We start from the raw sequence: 22,525 nt of genomic DNA, 5'->3' as shown, positions 1-22,525 counted from the left end.
ATCTATGTACATGTGTATGTAGTACCATACTCTTCTCTCAGTTCATTGCTTGGACTATTTATGGAGGAAACCACCATGCGAGAGCACAGCTATGTTGTCAGTGATGACTGGCCTTCTTCACTCTATTGTCTCTTTCAATTATATTCTGGGAGTTTCTATGCCTGTGTGCTCAGACCTCATATTAAAAAAGGTGCAGTTACTTTATAGCCAATAAATTAATGAAAAGCTAAGAAATAAATAAGAATATGACTCTTGTAAATACTTTAGGAGTAAAAGTAACAACTCACTGAGAAGTGGAGGCATTGAGTCATCAACAGGCACAAAGGTGATGGAACAAAGGAAGGGGGAAGATTGTGGGGAAGTATGTGTAGATGCAGAAATTTAATATAGATTAAGGCCCTTAAGATTACAAGAATGAGGCAGTTGTGAAAGCAGTGATGTTGTTTACCACCTCTGCTGCAATGTCTGCTCTACTTTTTACGTAACCATGATCACCAACCAACTGTCCACCCAAATGAATGACCACTGACAAACTGTGGCCAAGAGCGGAGTTGGCCTCCCAGTGGTGAAACCTGCTGCTGAACACAACATGCTCAGTTTCAATGGATGCTTCACAACTTGTGCCATCCGAATCCTTCCCTCTTGGCCTATCTTTTCTGAACTACATAGATAGGGGTTATCCTTACAGCATCCAACATCTGTCCCAACATCTGTGATCACTGCTTCTGAACATCAGTGCAAAATATAAATAAAATACCACTCAGTAGTTTATTGCATAAATGAAAATACACAAAAGCCGTGTAAATTGCATAGTTTTTTATCACTGTATTCTTTATATAGTACTGTGTGTTGTATCATCTGCAATGCAGTCTATTTGTGCTCTTCATTTCTGAAAACTCTGTTAATTGATTCACTCATGTTTACATCATGTATATCACTGCTCAGTAGGACACAACAATTTGTATTCAGTTGCCATTCGCCAACAAAAACTGGTTTCTACAGTGGCATATTAAAATCTTTGTATTGTTGAACTGTACATTTCCTTTCCCTGATGCTTTAACTCCATTGAAAATGCAAGTAAATCCTGGAATGATGCTATCACAGTTGTTTGTAATATTTCATGATTTTATTCATGTTCTGGTTTTAGTTCATGCATCCCAACCTGGGATGTTTATTTCCCACACACTGGAGTAAAACTTTACATATAATTTAAATTTGTGGAGCCGAACTCTGAAAGTTTTTAATACAGTCTTACTATTAATACTATTAATGGGTTTGCTTATTAATTTTGTAAAAGTGTTATGTAGTAGTTAAGCATTTCAAAACATTTAGAACTAAATCATCATTCTCATGTTGTCATTGTTGCTTTCGTCTAAGGTGCGTCATCCGTTTGCTTGCGAGGGAAGTAGTGTGTCAGTCATACCGCAGCAGTCGTACCACAGAGTTGGGTGAGCTGGGGGCTGAAATTCCCACCCCGGGCCCTGACACAGGTGGTGTCCGGCCCAGTACCTGTGTGAACATTTACCGTGAGGCCACCTTTTGGCAACGGTATGGCGTGGAGTAATGCGCCTGGGACGAAAGCACACATTACTAAATAACGCACCATCGTCTGCTTCTAGCTCCTAGGATACTACTTCGTGGACCTTCTTTAAATACTCTTCTCTTCTAACAGTAACAAACAAACAAAGTAAGAGCCTACAGAATATCAGACCAGCTGTGTGGCTGGATTGAAGAGTTTATAGCAAACAGAACACAGCATGTTGTTCTCAATGGAGAGGCGTCTACAGACGTTAAAGTAACCTCTGGTGTGCCACAGGGGAGTGTTATGGGACCATTGCTTTTCACAATATATATAAATGACCTAGTAGATAGTGTCGGAAGTTCCATGTGGCTTTTCGCGGATGATGCTGTAGTATACAGAGAAGTTGCAGCATTAGAAAATTGTAGCGAAATGCAGGAAAATCTGCAGCGGATAGGCACTTGGTGCAGGGAGTGGCAACTGTCCCTTAACATAGACAAATGTAATGTATTGCAAATACATAGAAAGAAGGATCCTTTATTGTATGATTATATGATAGCGGAACAAACACTGGTAGCAGTTACTTCTGTAAAATATCTGGGAGTGTGCGTGCGGAACGATTTGAAGTGGAATGATCATATAAAATTAATTGTTGGTAGGCGGGTACCAGGTTGAGATTCATTGGGAGAGTCCTTAGAAAATGTAGTCCATCAGCAAAGGAGGTGGCTTACAAAACACTCGTTCGACCTATACTTGAGTATTGCTCATCAGTGTGGGATCCGTACCAGATCGGGTTGACGGAGGAGATAGAGAAGATCCAAAGAAGAGCGACGCGTTTCGTCACAGGGTTATTTGGTAACCGTGATGGCGTTACGGAGATGTTTAATAAACTCAAGTGGCAGACTCTGCAAGAGAGGCACTCTGCATCGCCGTGTAGCTTGCTCGCCAGGTTTTGAGAGGGTGCGTTTCTGGATGAGGTATCAAATATATTGCTTCCCCCTACTTATACCTCCCGAGGAGATCACGAATGTAAAATTAGAGAGATTAGAGCGCGCACGGAGGCTTTCCGGCAGTCGTTCTTCCCGCGAACCATACGCGACTGGAACAGGAAAGGGAGGTAATGACAGTGGCACGTAAAGTGCCCTCCGCCACACACTGTTGGGTGGCTTGCGGAGTATAAATGTAGATGTAGATGTAGATGTACCATTGTTTTCTTTTCCTTTGGTTTTCATTTCCGTTGTTAGCTGCATGTGCAAGTACCACACACACACGTGTGGCACAAATTCTGTTGCTTTGGTATAAATTAACCTGCCGCACGCAACATACGCCGCAAGATGTTGCCTGTTGTAGCATGCTACAAGATGACGCACACCACATTTCCATAGCATGCCACAATGTTGCAAGACGTCGCCCCAGCGTAAACGTGGCTTTAGAGCCAGGTCTGTATTGTATGGTGGATGTGATGTGTTGCATATGAAACTAAAACCTGCCATCAGATCCAAACGTTGTGGAAAACTGTGAAGAGGTGTCATCTTGCAACAAGATAACGCTCGCCCACATTCTGCCAAACGGACAGACGACGCAATAAAGGAGTTGAGATTCGAGGTGCTGGCGCCAAGCGATTTTCACATGTTTGGACCCTTAACGGAAGCACTATAGGGAAGAAGATTTGAATGTGATGAAGACGTCATTGTTGCGGTGCAAAATTGGTTAAAGATTCAACCGAAAAACGTATTTTCTGATGAAATAAAAAACAACTCGTAAAACGTCGGGAAAACTGCATTGAAGTCCAGGGAGGTTACGTAGAAAAATAACGCACGTTTCAGTTTTCTATCATCAGAATAAGTACAGCTTTTCACAAATGTGCCTTTACTTTTTGAATTCCTGTTGTACACCTGTACGTAGATGATTTTGTAAATAAGCTTTACCCATAATGCACTTTTAAATATATAACAAGGGATGGCTTTTCTGATAGTGCATACGTGTGAATAGTGAGTTTCGGCATTAACATCTATTTATAAATAACTGTTTAACCATGGGTAATGCCACGGTCCAAGCTAGTAACATATGTAATTATACTAACCCCCTAAGACATCCCCCCCACTGGTAAAAGCAAAAATCGCACACTGCTTATTGTTCTCCAGATACTACACATACAAGCTCAAATGCTTTTGCAGTGATGCACTGTTTGTTCAGTAGATATTTTCTCCTTTATATTTTCTTCTCCTCCTCTTTTCTTTTACAATCCTTTTCTCGGCTTCCTTTTGTTCTGCACACTGCTTTGTCCTCCTGTTACTTTTCTTCTTTTGTTTTTTTCCCCCTCTTGGACCCGTCTTCATTTTCTAACAATCTTCCACTTCATTTTTCTCTTGTCTTGTATCTGTCTTATTTTGCTAAATAAATAAATAATTTCTAGGTAAATACACTGGTTAGGGTATATTCACTATTTTACTAGTTACAAACCCCCCTAGTATATTTGTTCATATAGCATGCTTTTTAAGTACGACCACTCCCCTTAGCACCTTCTTCAGCTTTCGTCACCTTATTAAGCTTTTTGTTACTTGGCTCACTACCAGGAAGATCTTCGTAAGTATAAGTAGTTATTTGAATCTTTTATAGTTACATTCCTCATTTCATGTCTAGCTGCACTCCTAGTTTACAATATTGAGGGTTCTCTTTTGTGTTGATAAGTTAATACACTTTTTTTGCAAAATCCTTCTGCAGTTCTTTTTTCCCCCACTGCTGGCCATTAAAACTGCAGCTCCATGAAGGTGGCGTACTACAAACATCAAATTGGTATGAAGTGTTCTACATGCATGCATGCATGCATGTGCAATACCATCTGCAAATTGTTTGTAATGAAAGATTATGCAGCAGGTTATTCATCCAAAAACTGCATCAGAATGTTGCTTGGTTGTGAAGTCATGTTATGCTTTGTGTAAGGAGGGCAGACATCTACGAGTACTTATTGGACTTCAACACCAGCAGATAATAGAGTACTGAGACTGCAGTTTAGTGTTCTGCAATATCCCTGCTCCATAACTCTTATGCAAATATGGAGTTGATGAGTTAAGAAGGTCCATACTCAATGCCATGCAGAAAGTCAGTGGCCCCATGTGACTAGCACCTGAGAGGACAGAAATATTGTTTGCTCAGTTGTGCAGTACCATGTAGCCACGCTACATAACTTGGCTCAAGAAACAGCAAGATGAGATCTACACATACGTGTGGTAGTATCTGCAGCGTAATGGAATGTCATCACAGTTATCATTGTTGCAGTTTCTCAAGACACGCAGCAAAGAGAGGCACACCAACATTTGTGCACCCAGTGACAACACTGGACACAGGAGGGGCATCCCATTGTCTTTCCAGATGAGACGCACTTCTGTGTACAGTATCATGATGGGTATATCCATGCATAGAAGCTCCAAGGAGAATGAATGTTGCCAAATTGCATTCATCATCATATATTTGCTGAGAATAGTGTGTATTTATTTCATTATTCACCAATTTAAGCAACAGAGCCATTTTCACATGGACTTAACAGTGCAAGTCATAGTGCCTCTTTGTTCATCAGCAAGAATGGGAACATATACGGCACTTGATTTCCTAAAGTCTATATGATGTTTGCCAGTTCTCTGAAACTTTGCATGGTTTGCATTGTTGTTTATGCACTGTGGTGACTGTATGTTATTTGGATGTTGTGTAATTTGCATTCTTTGTATTTTACTGTAAAGTCCACTTGAAAATAACTCTGCAGTTGAAGATAGTCTGTAAGTGTATAAATAAAACATTGATCTAAGCAAATAAACAGTCAAGATGTACATAATTTTGCCCTTAAAAATTTCTTATGAATGTGGAACCAAATATGAAAAATCTAATTGATCTCAAACCCTGTTTATTTGAAGACCAGTCTTCTTGCTCATTTTCCATACTTGCGCTCCCTCTGATGTTAATAAATTATATTCTGATCCAATACAACTGAACTGAAGAAAGTATTTGTTCAGCAAAAGCAAGCTGGAGGAATACTGTGTAAAGCAAAGAACCACACGTATTGCAGAGGCTTTTTCAGAGATACTGAAATTCTTGCTCTCATACATTTATTCCTCAATAGTATTTGTTATTAATAATTAAAATCAGTTGTAGTGTAATTGTAATTTATGCAACCACAAATTGAGGTATAAAAATAGTTGCCTGCTTCCGCACTGTTCAAAGTGGTAGTCTGTATTTAGGTGCAATGATTTTTTTAAATTATTTATTTATCCATCCTTAGACAATATACATTGTATGGATGTCATCAGTGAAAGCACAAATTATGGTATGAAGTCTAAATATTTTCTTAATAAATGCCATTTTACATTGTTTAATAAGCGTAGGTATTTGGATATATAACTAGCATACATAAATGCAATGCCCTGCGTACATAAATGAAAAAAGATAATTTATATTGTTAAAATAAATATACTTAGGTGTGTTGATATGGAATTACCAGACATAAATACATAGGCATAAGTACATAATACATGAATGAGAGGGGGAAAATATGATGTCAGATATAACTTATGTTAGGTGTTCCCAACAATTCTTTAGTTTTCATTTAAGATATTCATCCAAAGTGTAGAAACAATGCTCATGCAAAAACAGTTTTACAGTTTTTTTTTTAAAAAAAGAATACATACTGCTAATTTCTTTTATATTCTGTGGCAGCTTATTATAGATTATCACACCTCGATAATCAAGACTGTTCTGAGCTTTTAGCTTAGTCTTTCTATGTAAATGGAGGCAATGACTCAACCTTGTCTTATGATAATGAATAATGTTATTCAAGCTACACTTGTCAAGATTTTTTCTGATATACATTATGGTCTGAAAAATAATGCCCAGGTTTTTAAATAATTCTTTGCAATGAGCCCATTTATTGCATTTTGGCATTATTCTTACAGCTCTCTTTTGTAATCTGAAAACTCTTTGTAAATTCTGGGTACTATTCCCCAAAAGATTATTCCGTAGCTAAGGGTGGTAGTAGGCTGACCTTACACAGATGTCACTGCATACTGATGCAAGGACTCAAAGCAGGTAGCATGCTGTGGAGACCCTCTTTGAGATAATCATGACATGTTCATTCCATTTTAGTTGGCTGTCAATGTACAGTCCTAAGAATTTAGTGTTAGATACATCTGTTATTGAAGTGTTATGGAATTTTAAATTTGTGGACTTATTGTACTTCTTGTTTATTCAAAAGTACATGCTGTTTGTTTTCTTAATGTTGAGAGTTACTCTGTTCTCTGTAGACCATTTGTAAACATCTGCTAGTGCTTCATTGGCTTTTTCCAATTGCAGGTCAGGTGTCTTGCTGGTAATCAGTATATTACTGTCATCAGCAAAAAGTACTTTTTCTCCTTGCTCCACACATTGTGGGAAATCATTAACATAAATTAAGAATAATAGTGGGGCCAAAACACTTCCTTGTGGGACTCCTATATTAACATACTGTGGGTCAGATACGTGATTTACCACGTATTTGGATGTGCTATGTGAAATTTCTACTCTCTGCAGTCTGTTATTTAGGTATGATTGGAACCATTTATTTACCACTCCCCTGATTTCCAGAGACTCCAACTTGTGTAGAAGAATGTCATGATCAACGGTATCGTAGGCCTCCGATAGATCTAGAAAAATTCCAGTTATATAACTGTCCTTGTCTAGTGATTCAAAACCGATTTTTGTAAACTGAGTTATTGTGGTTTCAGTGCTTCTGCCCAGTCTGAAGCCATGTTGTTCCTTGCAGAGAAGATTATATTTATTTAAGTAGCTCATATATCTATTTTTGATTAAAGTCTTCACTATTTTGTAAAATACTGGAAGTAAAGCAATTGACCTGTAATCTTCCATGTTTTCAACATCACCTATTTTGTGAAGAGGTGTGATTTTAGCTAGTGTCAGGTAGTCGGAGAAGCAGCCAGTCTTAAAAGACTGGTTAATGATGTCAGCTAAAGGGGCTTTAATGCCATCTAAGCACTATTTTAACACACAAACTGGGACTTCATCCAGTCCTGGTGATGATTTGTCTTTTAATTGTTTTATGGTACTTCTTACTTCTCTCTCAGTGGTGGGGAGCAGAATCATTGAATTTTTTTATGTAATTTTGCACTGGAATACCAGATCTTATTGGAAATTTGCCCTGTAGGTCTTTTGCAATACTGGTGAAGTATGAGTTTATGAAGTTAGCCAGCTCTTTTTGATCACTGTACTGCCTGATTTCTTGATTTTAATATTTGAGTGTGTCTTTTTTTTATTTTTTATTTTTTTTTATTTATTTATTTCCAGTCTCACGTTTAACTAAAGTCCAAGCAGCTTTACTTTTGTTATTTGCATTTTTTATCAGTTTGTCATTAGCTGACTTTTTAGCTGCCTGAAGTACCTTTCTGTAATTTTTTTTGTAGTTTTTGTAATAGCTTTCAAAACCAGGGTCATTGCTTGTATTCTTTGTAGGGCTGAATGTCTGAAGGTTTGATCTTAACAGATCGTAGCAGAAAGATCCCTTGTGATATAAATGAAAGAAAATTAAAATCATATCACATTAGTCCATTCTACAAATTATCTGTTTACCTAGATTCAAGGTTAGCAATTCCTGTTAGCTGAATGGCAATTATTTACACTCATTATAAAGAGCCAGCTTTTCTTACAACATTCAGTAAAATATTGTTCTGTGATAAATATTAACATGTTCCTGCAGTTATTAATGTAACAGTGAGAAATAAGCAGAAGTTGTTTAATATAACAGGAAAAAGCTTCGTAACCACACTCTCCCACTTCCCTGACAGTAGTCACTTCCATATTAATTTCGCTTCACAAAGTTTAGCTGTGTGAGTACAAGTTTGACAATTTAGGGATAGTTAATTATTAATGCAGTATCTTAACATCGGCTTCATGTATGTCTTGTCTCGTTCCATGCTTGAAGATTCTCCTTAGTGATGGGATCTATGGAAAACAATAAATCAATGAATGAACAGCTTTGTGAACTGGACATAAGAATACTAACTTTGTTACTCTACTGAATAAAAAGTAGTGACTATTAGTCCCACAATGTGTGCTGATGCACAATATAGCCATCAATTTTTCTGCGATGCAGATGTCGTTCATGAAAATATTTAATGTGCTCATACCTGCAAAATAAAATTGTTGTTGATTATGCTTAACTGTAAATTAATGTTCATAATGGCAAATCCCATGATGGTAGGCCCTAAAAAATCCAGTAAGGAACCTTGACCTTACATCTGTAGTTTTTCTGTATATTTTGTTCAGGTTGTGTACACTTACGTATCACCTACAGTAATTACTTTACCTTTTATTTATGTAATTACCTTCAGTGCATTACGTAAATTATTCCAATAGTAATATCACAAATACAGTGGAACTTCACATAGCGAGCATAATTTGTTCCAGAATCTTACTCGTAGTGAGGAACACTCATTTTTTATCCCATATAAATTAATGTAAAATACGATAGTGCATTCCATGCAGAAAAAGTACTAAAAGTTTTATCTTATTCATGCTATTTATTCAAGAAAATTTTACATACAGTATTGTGTACTTTCTTATTCGTGATACATGACTATTTCTTTTTTACTAGGAAACTATCTATGGTCATTTGTTTCTGCCAGCACTTCAACACTTGGCAAAAATGTGACACACAGCTCGCATAGCCACTGCTTTATTGGGATGATGATTTTCAGTGTACAATGTAACTGATTCCCATGCTTTCAGCATTTTTCTTATTGCACCAGAAGATTGCTGCTTTGCTGTTACCGCTTCCTCCTCCTCCTCCTCCTCCTCCCCCTTCTCAACTTCCTCCTCCTCCCCCTTCTCAACTTCCTTCGGTGGTCATTTCATGGCTGTGACCTTCCACAAGCTCATCAATATCATTGTTATCCACTTCTAGTCCATGCTCTTGGCCAAAGACGCAATCTCATTGACTACAGGCTGCACAGGTACTGACTCAAATGCCTCCTAGTCACATACGACAGCGCACTCCAGCCAAATCTTCTTCCAACCAGAAGTGAGAGTTCTCTTGGTAACCCCTTCTCACTCCTTTTTGATCATCTTGACACAGGCAACAATATCGAAGTGATATTTCCAAAACTTTCTGCAAGTGAGATTGGTAGCTTCAGTCAACTCAAAGAGTGTTTTAGTGTAGAGCTCCTTAAAGTTAGAATTAATCTACTGGTCCATAAGCTGGAGTAATGGAGTGGTCTTGGGAGGCAGAAAATGGATCTTGATCAATTGAAGTTCTTCGATGGTATTGTAGGCCTGAAGAATGGACAGTAGCATTGTCCATAACAAGCAAGACATGGAGTGGCAGATTTATCTCAAGCAAATATTTTTTTACTGAAGGACAAAACACTTCATTGACCCAGCCTCAAAAAAGATCATGTGTCACCCAATCCTTGTTGTTGGACCTCCATATCACATTTAACTTGCTCTTCTGGACTTTATGCTTATTGAAGGCTCATGGAGATTCTGAATGGTAACCAAGAAGTGGTTTAATTTTCAAATTACCATTTGCATTGGCACAGAATAGCAGTGTGAGATGGTTTTTGAACCAGGCAATGCAGTCTCCTCTGCAGTTATAAAGGTACGCTTCGGCATCTTTTTCCAGATGGATCCCTCTCGTCACAATTAAAAACCTGTTGTGGCAGATTACCCTCAGAATCTAAGAGTATCTTGAAGTCGCTGATGAAGTTCTCTGCTGCCTTTGTCGCAGAGCTGGCTTCTTCGACATGTCTCACAATGCTGTGGATGCTGGTTCTTCTCTTAAACTTCGACCGAGCGAGGTGGCGCAGTGGTTAGGCACTGGACTCGCATTCGGGAGGACGACGGCTCAATCCCGCGTCCGGCCATCCTGATTTAGGTTTTCCGTGGTTTCCCTAAATCGCTCCAGGCAAATGCCGGGATGGTTCCTTTGAAAGGGCGCGGCCAACTTCCTTCCCCGTCCTTCCCTAATCCGATGAGACCGATGACCTTGCTGTTTGGTCTCCTTCCCCAAAACAACCCCCCCCTCTCTTAAACTTCTCAAACCACCCACAGCTTCCCTTAAACACTTCTTTGGTCACTGATGATCCTCGCATCTTCTCAACAAGTTCAGCGAAAATCGTTCTTGTCTTCTCACAAATAATGTTCTCGTTAATAGTGTCACTTTGCAATTACTTTTCATTTATCCATATAAGGAGCAACCTTTTGACATTGTCCAGAATAAGCAACCGTTGTTTAGATACTCTTGTAACTCCCTTTGAAATATTTATCTGTCTCGTTAATCTTGTCCCTGTTCTTGAGGATAGTGCAATTAGTTGATGTAGACAGATTGCATGTGTGTACTAAATTAGCAATGCTCACACCACATTCATGTTTTTCAATGATTTTATGTTTCATTTCTAAGGTCACTATCTTTGTTTTATGATCATCTTCTTGTGGCTTTATCTTCGGGAACATTTCTATGAAGGTTATTAATATCAAAATTTGCACACAAAAAAACACTGTGTGTATACAAGTTTAGAAAAATGTGTGATCACAAGCTGCACTAAGATGGTAGCAGAAAGAGCGCTAAACCCAGACTGCAGTATGTACTAAAAACATTGTTCACATGTCGCTGCTGAGCAGAAAGAGCGCTAAACCCAGACTGCAGTATGTACTAAAAACATTGTTCACATGTCGCTGCTGAGCAGAAAGCGCACTAAACCCAGACTGCAGTGTGTACTAAAAACATTGTTCACATGTCGCTGCTGACAATGAAAAGTGTTCATATGGTCGAACATTTCCTCCGCCACACGCAAACAGCTGGTAACATCATACTAAATCATTGTCACTTGTTGTGCGAAACATCACTCGTTAAGTGAGTCATATTTTTACAATTTGTTTTGCTCATTATGCGAATTGCACGTTATGGAAGATGCTCATTAAGCAAGATTCCACTGTAGTACTTCGAACCATGTACTGCAACGGGAACAGCTGGATCCATACTGACAGATGTGCAGCAGAATGAATGAGAGGAAATGAAAAAAGGCCATTCAGCCATCGAGAAAAAGAGAAGAAATAGGAATTGAAAAGCTGAAGTGTTCAATGATGGGAAGGGAAATGAAAATTGCCTCGACCCTAGGTGCAGAAGAGACAAGATATTGAAAGCAAACAAGATGTTGAAAGCAATCATTGCCCGTAAACACATTGTTCAAGTGGTGGCACTGTACTGCTGTTAATATTCATGTTAGTGTCTTTTTTAATTTAGATGCTATCTAATATATCACATTTTATTTTTATTTACTTTTACTGAACTCTGACCATAATTTATTTGTGATGAACTGTAGACTAAAACTGAAGAAAATTAGGAAATTAAGTAGATAAATTGAAAGCTCCTGTGGTTGTTGACAGTTTCAAAGGGAGAATCAGGCAATGGTTGATCAAAATGCGGGTAAGGATCACAAAAGAAGACAAATGAGTAGCTTTGAGAGATGAAATAGGGAAAGTAGTTGACAATCACATGGGTAAAAAGATAGGACTAAATAGAAACCACTGGATAAGTCAGGAGATACTAAATTTAATTGACAAAAGGAGAAAATATAAAAATGCAACAAATTAAGCAAGTGAAAGGGAAACCAGATGTCTGATAAATGAGATTGGTAGAAAATGCAAACTGGTTAGAGGTTTTAGAACCATGCATTAAAGAGATCTTTGGAAAGAAGGAAATTAACTGTATGAACATCAAGGGCAAGCCAGTACTAAGCAATGAAGGGGATAGGCTGAAAGGTGGAAGGAATATATTGAGGATCTATGTAAGGGAAAGAAACTTGAAGACAATATTATAGACAGCAAAGAGAATGGACATGGAGGTGAGATGGGAGATATGATACTGTGAAAAGAATTTGGCAAATCACTGAAAGAGCTAAGTGGAAACAAGACGGCTGAAATAAGACAACCTTCCCTGAGAGCTACTGGGATCTGTGGAAGAGTCAGCCACGATGAAGTCATTCGACCTAGTGTGCAAGATACAATATATGAGACAGGCAAAATATCCTCATACTTCAGCAAAAACATAGTTATTTAACTTTCGAAGTGCTGACAGGTGTGAATGCTAATGAACCATCAGTTAAAAGTCATGGTTGCGAAATACTGACACGAATTATTTACATAAGAATGCAGAAGCTTGTAGATGTCAACTGTGGGGAAGATCAGTTGGATTCCGGAGAAATGTAGGTACATGTGAGGCAAAAGTGACTACAACTTATCTTAGTTAGAAGTTAAGTTGAAGAAAGGTAAACTTATGTTTGTAAATTTAGAGAAAGCTTTTGACAGTGTCGACAGGTCTACACTCTTTAAAATTCTAAAAGCATCACAGATAAAATATAGTTAGTGAACAGTTATTTACAGCTTTTGCAAACCAGACTGCATTTAAAAGAGTTGAAGGGCATGAAAGAGAAGCAGTGGTAGAGAAGCGGTGTGACAGACTTATAGCCTATCCCAATTTTATTCAGTCTGTACACTGAGCAATGTGTTCAAAAAGCCAAGGAAAAATTTAGAAAGGGGATTAAAGTTCATGGAGAAGAAATAAAAGCTGTGTGACTTGCCAGTGATATCGTAATTCCATTAGAGACAGCTAAGGACTTGGCTGAGCAGTTGAACTGAAAGGATAATGTGTTGAAAATAAGTTATTAGATGAACATCAATAAAACTAAAACAATGGTAGTGAAGTATAGTCATATTAAATCAGGTGATGCAGAGGGAATTAGATCAAAAAATGAGATGCTGAAAGTAGTTGGCATTAAAATAAACGATGGTGGATGAAGTAGTGAAGTTATAAAATTCAGTCTGACAACAGCAAGAGAAGCATTTCTAAAAGAGGGGAATTTGTTAATGTCTTATGTAAATTCAAGAGTTAATATTTTTTTCTGAAAGTATTTGTCTGGAGTGTATCCTTGTAAGCAGGTGAAATGTGTACAAGATGAGCATAGAAGCTTTTGATATGAATAACAAATGAGCTGGTAGTGAAATGAATTTTTTTTGGGGGGGGCGGGGGGGGGGGGGGTTGTGGCACAACTTGACTAAAAGAAGGGAAGGAAGGAAGAGTGCACGTGTTGAAGTGTAACGACGCATATGACTCAATGATTTTTGTTTGAAATATGACCATGTGCAGACTTCATCACCTACATCGTTTACAAAACACTTAAAAAAATTATTTAAATTCTTTTAAAGTTCTCTATAAAAGATTCTTGAACGAAACTGTAATTAAAACACCTTCAGTTGAGTCGTTTGTGCAAAATTACGTCACTCAGTCCAACCGGTTTGCGTAAAACTTTTGAAATTTAGATGTCATTTGTTTCTTCTTGGAAATTATATTCTTGCAAATTATCTTATTTTTCCCATATTAAAATCAGACTGTAAAACCTTTAAGCTTCAAAAATCGAAATCAAATTCTTCTGAAAATTAATATCTTGGAAAAATTCAGTAATAATTCTTCCTCAATATAACTCTTCATAAATAATTCTCAAACACATATTTAAGCTTTAGAACATACACTGTTTTATTGTCTTTGTATATGCTACACACAGATGCGGACATCAGACTCGACAAAACAGAACTGAACAAAATACAACATGAACTAAACATTCTGTGATGTCATTACAATGAAAAATTACAAATTTTTATTTATTTGAATGTTGGAGGTTCGACGCAACAACCCAGTCACAGGATCTTCTGCTGCTCTTTGGCCATTGACCCGCAACGTCTAGTGGCCAGCAATTTTCTTTCTGGTTACGGCAGTGAAGATGCTGTTTCTGCGAGTTGCGCTGTTCTCTCCAAACATGAAACATACAAAACAAAAATACAAACTTTAAATATTTTACAAACATAACAAAATATTACAAATACATAAACAAAACACTAAATTAAACTTGTATTTACCTGCAAACTGAGCTGATCCTTGTGGAAGGTGATTGGTGAGGGGGGAGAGGGTCAAAATTGTACAGGAGATGAGGCTCGAATACAATAAGCAGTTTCAAATGGATGTTGGTTGTGGTTGCTATGCAGATACGAACAGGCTTGTACAGATAGACTAGCATAAAAAGCTGCATAAAGCCACAATCACAGCAATAACATCATCAAATTCTGTAGCTCTTTGTTGTCAGTGCTGTGTGTGATGTAAACTAGGACTTCTACTGTAAATGAAACTGTAGAGTACAGCTGTATTTTTCGCCCTGCTGAAGAATCAGTTTAAATATTCAGTAAGACATCTGTGCTGTTTTAGTGCTAAAAGTTTTATTGATTTATCTATTTCTTGAGGATCATTTACAGAAAAATTGTCTTCGCCCAACCCAACTATAGTCAGAATCTTCTTTTAGTGCACCAGCTCTGAAATCCTTATTTGTATCATCCTAATAGTGATGTACACCTATGTGTCACTTGGAGGTGTAGAATCAGTGCTACTGAAGTTCTTGTCATGTAAATTAAGTTTGTAGTTCTGTCTTTGTGAAATACTGTTGTTGGTCAGTAGGGTTGGTCATTAATACTTGGTTTTCACCGCATTTGTTCACTGGAAGTATCATATCTGTACCCAAAAATCACAATATGAGGTGTGGCAATAAAGAAATGAGATTCGTTGTAGTGCGCATTTCTGGCTTTGTCCATGAAAAAGAGAAGATGGGGGAATAACATTGGGACTCTCCCTGACATGCCTACAAAATTTTGCACAGCTGTGGTTGCCAGTCTAGCTGTGAGCCTTCTTAGAAACAGGTTGTATGTCTGAATTCCACCAGAATTATGCTATGCTCTGAAGTGCGACAACATATTAACATCAAATTCCTCACAAAACTTGGAAAATCCGCCACAGAAACTTGAGATTTGTTGAAAGAAGTTTATGGTGATCAATGTCTATGTCATATGCAAGTTTTCGAGTGCGTCAAGAGGTTCAAGGACAGTAGGAAAGACATTAAAGATGGTCCAAAATTGAGCCATCCTTCCACTTCGTAAACTGAAGAGAATGTGGAGACGATCAGTTGAAGTGCTTGAGAAGACCACTGCCTGAGCATTTTAGCAATTTCAGAACTTGCCTGCATCAGTAAGGAAACCATTAGACAGATTTTGCACAATGGTCTGCGCATAATCTGTGCTAAAGTAGTGCCAAGAACCCTCACAAACAAGCAAAAGCAAAATGAGTGGATTGTTGTGCTGACACTCTTGAAAACATTGAAAATGACACTGATTACCTCAGCAAAGTAATTATGTGTGAAAAAACATGGGTATCCCAATATGATCTAGATACTAAGAGAGCCCTCAATCCCCTAGGAAGAAGAAAGAGTGCATGAGCAAATCAAAATTCAAAGCAATGGTGATTGTTTTCTTCAATATCTGAGGGGTTGTCTACATTGATTGGGTACCAGATGATCAGACTGTTAATCAAGCTTATTATGTAACTGTTCTGAAGACCCTCCATGAACGTGTGTGATGGAGGAGACCAGATCTGTGGAAGAATTGCCAATGGATTCTTCGTCAGAACAACATGCTGGCCCATAACACTATGCCTGTGAACAGATTTTTGGCAAAAAACAACCAGTGATGGAACATCCACTGTACTCGCCTGATCTAGCACCATGCGACTTCTTTCTCTTCCCAAAACTGAAGTCTGCACCCAAGGGAACCAGATTCGAGTCCATAAATGCAGTAAAGGAAAAAGCAACAAGCCTGCTCAACAGCATAACACAAAAAGACTCGCAGCAGTGCTTCCAACAGTGGAAAATTCATGTGGAACGGTGCAGATTTCACGCAGGGGACTACGTAGAAAGAGAGAATATTTCAGTTTTATAAGTTTTTCAATAGAGATTTATAGCACGAGTCCAGTTTCTTTATTGCCATACCTCGTATATTTCTTCCTTGGTAATGTTCAAGGTGAAAATCAATCTTTACCAAAAATATGGTGACTATGACAACTAAAGTTCAGCATCCATACATCTATCTGTATAATCTTCAAGTGAAAGGTGGCAGAAAATAAGTGTAGAATAAATTTAAAATTTCTTAGTGATGGGAGCACACAAGTGGAAATCTCCTCTGTTATATCTGTCAATTAATGTACTTTTACTGCAGTTTTTTACTGCATTACAAGTACATTGTTTGATACATGTAGCAGGGGAGATTTCCACAAGTATACTCTTGTCACTAAGCAATTTAAAATTTATTCTACACTTATTTTCTGCCATGTTTCACTTGAAAGTCATAAAGGCTGATAATGAATGCTGAACTGTAGCTGTCATTGGCGTTAATAGATTGATTTTTGCCTCAAAATACCAAAATATCAAGGAAAATGTTTTGTGCCATTTGGGTATAGATGTGATACATCCAGTGAGCAGATGTGATGAAAACCATGCAGTCTTTAAGTGCAACTGATTTTTTCATGCAATTGGGAATTTTTTGTTTCAGCTGATTTAAGTAAATGCTGGTTTCGTAAAATTTACTCATTTTCCAAAGTATCAGAGACACTTTTACTTGGATGGATATCAGGTAAAGAAGCAGAGTATATGGAAACATTAGCACATGAGGAAGTTGCAGAAAAGTGCACGGAGATACTGAGAAAGTTTCTTAATGATCCATTTGTACCTAAACCAAAGCTCTGTGTATGGTAAGTATACCTTTATTTATTATTTACAAGATTTTTTTACAAACCCCTGAAAATATATAAAAATATTTAATTCTCTCACAGTACCAGCTGGCGCTCTCAGCCTTACACAAGAGGTTCCTACACTGCAATGGCTGTCGGTGCTAGTCAGGTTGACATTGAGAACATAGCACGGCCACTTTATGCCAGCTCACAGGAAAAGAAGGTATAGCTAATCATTCTGTTTATTGGGGGGGAATTACTGTGGTATTTCCTCACGTTGGTATGGACTGCAGTGTTCGCTCAACTGAACGGTATGGTGAAATGTAAAGCTTTATGTTGCCTTTTGTTTTTATTGTAAGCACATTAGTGTTATCTGCTTATACAGACTCATAGAAAGTTGTATTTCCTCACATACTTACTAAAAACACTGCCTGACAAGAAAAGGGAAGCACCATAAAGGGGAGAAGGAAATAAAATGAAACTTCGCCAGGCACATGTACAAAGCTACATTGACATCCAGCCACCACTTTTTTTGTCAGGCAGTGCCTCTCATGCTGGGATCTGTGTGAGCTGCCCTTCCTTTGCAACTGTCCCCAAAGTATCCCATCCTTTCTAAGAAAGGAACTGTGAATTCGCAAATCGAGGGTTGTGTCATTTATTTTTATATGTGCCTGTCAGAGTACTATTGCACTACTGGTCATTAAAATTGCTACACCAAGAAGAAATGCAGATGATAAATGGGTATTCATTGGATAAATATATTATACTAGAACTAACAAGTGATTACATTTTCAAGAATTTGGGTGCATACATCCTGAGAAATCAGTACTCAGAACAACCACCTCTGGCTGTAATAACAGCCTTGATACGCCTGGGCATTGAGTCAAACAGAGCTTGGATGGCGTGTACAGGTACAGCTGCCCATGCAGCTTCAACACGATACCACAGTTCATCAAGAGTAGTGACTGGCGTATTGTGACGAGCCAGTTGCTCGGCCACCATTGACCAGACAGTTTCAGTTGGTGAGAGATATGGAGAATGTGCTGGCCAGGGCAGCAGTCGAACATATTCTGTATCCAGAAAGGCCCGTACAGGACCTGCAACATGCGGTTGTGCATTATCCTGCTGAAATGTAGGGTTTCGCAGGGACCGAATGAATGGTAGAGCCACGGATCGTAACACATCTGAAATGTAACGTCCACTGTTCAAAGTGCCATCAATGCGAACAAGAGATGACCGAGACATGTAACCAATGGCACCCCATACCATCACACCGGGTGATAACGCCAGTATGGAGATGACAAATACACGCTTCCAATGTGCGTTCACTGCAATGTCGCCAAACACTGATGCGACCATCATGCTGCTGTAAACGGAACCTGGATTCATTCCAAAAAATGATGTTTTGCCATTCGTGCACCCAGGTTCGTCGTTGAGTACACCATCGCAGACGCTCCTGCCTGTGATGCAGCGTCAAGGGTAACCGCAGCCATAGTCTCCAAGCTGATAGTCCCTGCTGCTGCAAACGTCGTCGAACTGTTGGTGGAGATGGTTGTTGTCTTGCAAACGTCCCCATCTGTTGACTCAGGGATCGAGACGTGGCTGCACAATCCGTTACAGCCATGCAGATAACATGCATGTCATCTCGACTGCTAGTGATACGAGGCCATTGGGATCCAGCACGGTGTTCCATATTTCCCTCCTGAACCTACCGATTCCATATTCTACTAACAATCATTGGATCTCGACCAACACAAGGAGCAATGTCATGATACAATAAACCGCAATCGCAATAGGCTACAATCTGACCTTTATCAAAGTCAGAAACATGATGGTACGCATTTCTCCTCCTTACATGAGGCATCACACCAACGTTTCACCAGGCAACGCCGGTCAACTACTGTTTGTGTATGAGAAATCAGTTGGAAACTCCTCATGTCAGCACGTTGTAGGTGTTGCCACCAGTGCCAAACTTATGTGAATGCTCTGAAAAGCTAATCATTTGCATATCACAGCATCTTCTTCCAGTCGGTTAAATTTCCCGCCTGTAGCATGTCATCTTCGAGGTGTAGCAATTTTAATGGCCAGTAGTATATACTGTTTTCCTGAGTGAATTTTCCTTTTTATACAAGAGAGGCTTCATAATTTTATGTATGTATCAGGTCCTATAGACAAAAATTCAAGTGAGTGACTCTTTTCTTTAGAACTGCATAGGCTAAGAAAGGGTAAGGTTATGCAAGCGGCTAAGAGTAAGTAGAGTAATTTCATGTTGTTGTAAGACTGCTGATGTTGATGTGATGGCATAGTGCACTTACAAGCGCAATTGAAGAAGCCATATTGCCATCAGTCTACTCAATATCATTTACAATCCACGAGGTAAAATATATTTTTTTATTGTTTGTATTAAATGTTGACACTTAAAACTGTAGACTTTTTGAGGGAATGAAAATGTGGCTTTTTACTCCAAATAAAATTAAAGAACAGTTAACTTGCAACAAAATAACATGAGTTGGAGTTTTTTGTCATAACAATTCTGGCACTACTTGGAATTCTCTGAATCTCTACTTGGGAGACCAGGAACATGCAACAGCAGAAAAAGATTTTCAAGTAGCAGGAATTGAACAACTTGAATCTGATATAATTAGCGGTTAACCTTTTAACCCTTCATTAGTGACCGATCCATCACTAAATTAAACCTACCACAAATGTAATAGAGTATTTCAGAAAATAAGAGTTTGGACACCACTGGACCTTTGCAGGTATTCAGGCAGTTTTTCCACTTTCTCAAATCAAATTAAAAGAAGGGAATGTTCAAAAATGGAGGAGTCCTACTAAAAAGTCACAAATAACTACATATATTAATTACTTAGAAGGAAAAGAAAAGGATAAACAGCAGCTGCAGGACACAAATTCAAATGAATTGTAGAGCTCTAAAGAAAATATGAAAACAGATGCTGTGTAAGTATTAGAGGCAAAAGAAGGAACCAGATATGAAGACGCTATTGCAATTTGGAAATGTTGATGGAAAACCTTAGGGGCACAAAATAGTGCAGCTGAAGAGGACAAATTCACCAATTGTACAGGATGGGAGCATTCAGATTCTGAGGACCAGGTACAGTTTATTTATACAAGAAGTGGTGGCATGAGGAGTGCCTTCCATGAAGGAAGCAGTCCATTTACTTGTGAGAAAAGTTAATGCATCCTCTTAATCTCATAGTATACAGCTGATTTCTTTCTTTCTTCCTTTCTTTGTTTTATTTTTATTTATTGCAGTGTGATTTCTTGAAAATTAACTATGTTTTGTGATATTCTTGATTGATAAATAACAATATTTATGTAATATTGTGGAGTTAATATTATTTTAAAATTAACTCTGGATTATGGAAAGAGCAGTGAATTTAAGAATACATTAGATTTATTTTAACCTGTGTTATTGCTTACATATTTTAATAGCAGTTTGAACTTGTCCCCATACATGGAACTATATGTGGCTATATGACTTTATTAGTACAGCAAACAAAATATTATGGTAATGCAACTAATTCATAGGGAATTTGATTTGTCCACACACAAGATAAAATATCTCGAACATAGCTGTCCATTCTGTTAACAGTTCTGCAGCCACACAGTTCATGGAAGTCTCTGCACAGTCTTAAAAGAGTCTGATAAATGTAGAAACATAACTAGACTATATAGACTCCACAGTTATCTGTTTTTGTTTTTTTTTTTTACATCCATACAGTAATTTATACTTAACTATGTACAAAAAGTCTCAGATGTCACTTCAAGTTTATATCATCATCTCCTTTTTTTCTTCAAATCGAAGTTGAGGTTTATAGGCAGTTTGAAACTGAGTTGATCCATGAGGCATTTGGGGTTGCCATAAAATTGTCCAAGAAGAATTCTTCTCCACTAGGACTTTATTAATGTTGTTAGAGGCTTACGGACCCGTTCTATCCTATAGAAGCCATCTGTCTTGCCCAATTCAGTCATGTATCCATTTTATGCATTATTCCTCTAATGTTATGTTGAGGAAATAATAAATAGGGTGGAAACTTCAAAAATTTTAGATGTCCATACCGATGAGAATTTAAACTGAATAGAGCACATTTCGTATCTCCTAAAACAACTTGGTTCAGCAACATTTATACGTAGAATCATTGCAAATCTTGGGAAGACTTGACATATTCTGCATGTTTCATTCATTAATGTCATATGGAATAATGTCCTGGTGTAACACCTCTTCAAGCAAGAAAGTCTTCATAGCTCAGAAAATGTGCTACGAAAATAGTATGTGGTGCTCCACGATCAGGTTCTAGAGAACTGTTTTTAGGAGTTTGGCATTCTGACTACTGCTTCACAGCATATATATTCCCTCATGAAGTTTGTAGTAAATAATCCACTGCAGTTCAGTAGGAAGAGTGAAAGACACAATCACATTACCAGAAGCAAAATGGCATTCATTACTCAACATCAAGGTTGTTTTTCGCACACAAAGGGGTACACAATGCTGCTACTAAAACTTTTGATCACTTGTCATTTTAAAACAACCAAAAAGTGTTTTCTTGACAACACATTGTATTCCATAGAAGAATTTCCATTATTGTAATGTGTAAAAGTTGGTGGGCAGGAATTACTAACTCACATCATTAAAATAAAAGCCTTATAAGTGTTCAGCATGTAGCCATATTTATAAATTAAATTGCATTGTGAGTGTAAAATGGAACGTGAAACTAACCAACATCACAGTCTCAGTGTGATAGAGTCCCAACTGGCGCCCTACAATTTCATTGAAAAACTCAGCAATGATACAGTTTCAGTGAAAGAATCAATACAAGATAATAAAAAAGTCCACAAGTCACAGAAAATGAAACGTGTCAGTTTCCAAGGAATCAATACAATTTAGACTTTGGCCCTCCATTGCATTAGCTGTTAGTGCTTATGAGCTTCTACATCTACATCTACATCTACATTTATACTCCGCAAGCCACCCAACAGTGTGTGGCGGAGGGCACTTAACGTGCCACTCTCATTACCTCCCTTTCCAGTTCCAGTCGCATATGGTTTGCGGGAAGAATGACTGCCGGAAAGCCTCCATGCACGCTCGAATTTCTCTAATTTTACATTCGTGATCTCGTCAGGAGGTATAAGTAGGAGGAAGCAATATATTCGGTACCTCATCCAGAAATGCACCCTCTCGAAACCTGGACAGCAAGCTACACTGCGATGCAGAGCGCCTCTCTTGCAGAGTCTGCCACTTGAGTTTGCTAAACATCTCCGTAATGCTATCACGCTTACCAAATAACCCTGTGATGAAACACACCGCTCTTCTTTGGATCTTCTCTATCTCCTCTGTCAACCCGTCCTGGTAC

General features: G+C 38.2%; 1 protein-coding gene across 3 annotated transcripts in view; it reads left to right on the top strand.

Annotated features, from left to right (window-relative positions):
• LOC126248211 (spermine oxidase) overlaps positions 1-22,525 on the top strand; it is a 68,937-nt gene that overhangs the window by 16,118 nt on the left and 30,294 nt on the right. For all 3 annotated transcript variants that reach the window (XR_007545429.1, XM_049949033.1, XM_049949044.1), the window contains exons 4-5: positions 16,976-17,174; positions 17,256-17,376. Coding sequence is in view for 2 of the 3 variants with exons in the window: in XM_049949033.1 (XP_049804990.1) it covers positions 16,976-17,174; positions 17,256-17,376 (320 nt within the window). In the remaining variant the exon portion in view is untranslated. The remainder of the gene's footprint in view (positions 1-16,975; positions 17,175-17,255; positions 17,377-22,525) is intronic.

The sequence above is a fragment of the Schistocerca nitens genome, chromosome 1, assembly GCF_023898315.1.
Source record: "Schistocerca nitens isolate TAMUIC-IGC-003100 chromosome 1, iqSchNite1.1, whole genome shotgun sequence".
NCBI lineage: Eukaryota > Metazoa > Arthropoda > Insecta > Orthoptera > Acrididae > Schistocerca > Schistocerca nitens.
The sequence above is the reverse complement of the archived record's forward strand: the minus strand, read 5'-3'. Positions and strand labels throughout refer to the sequence as shown.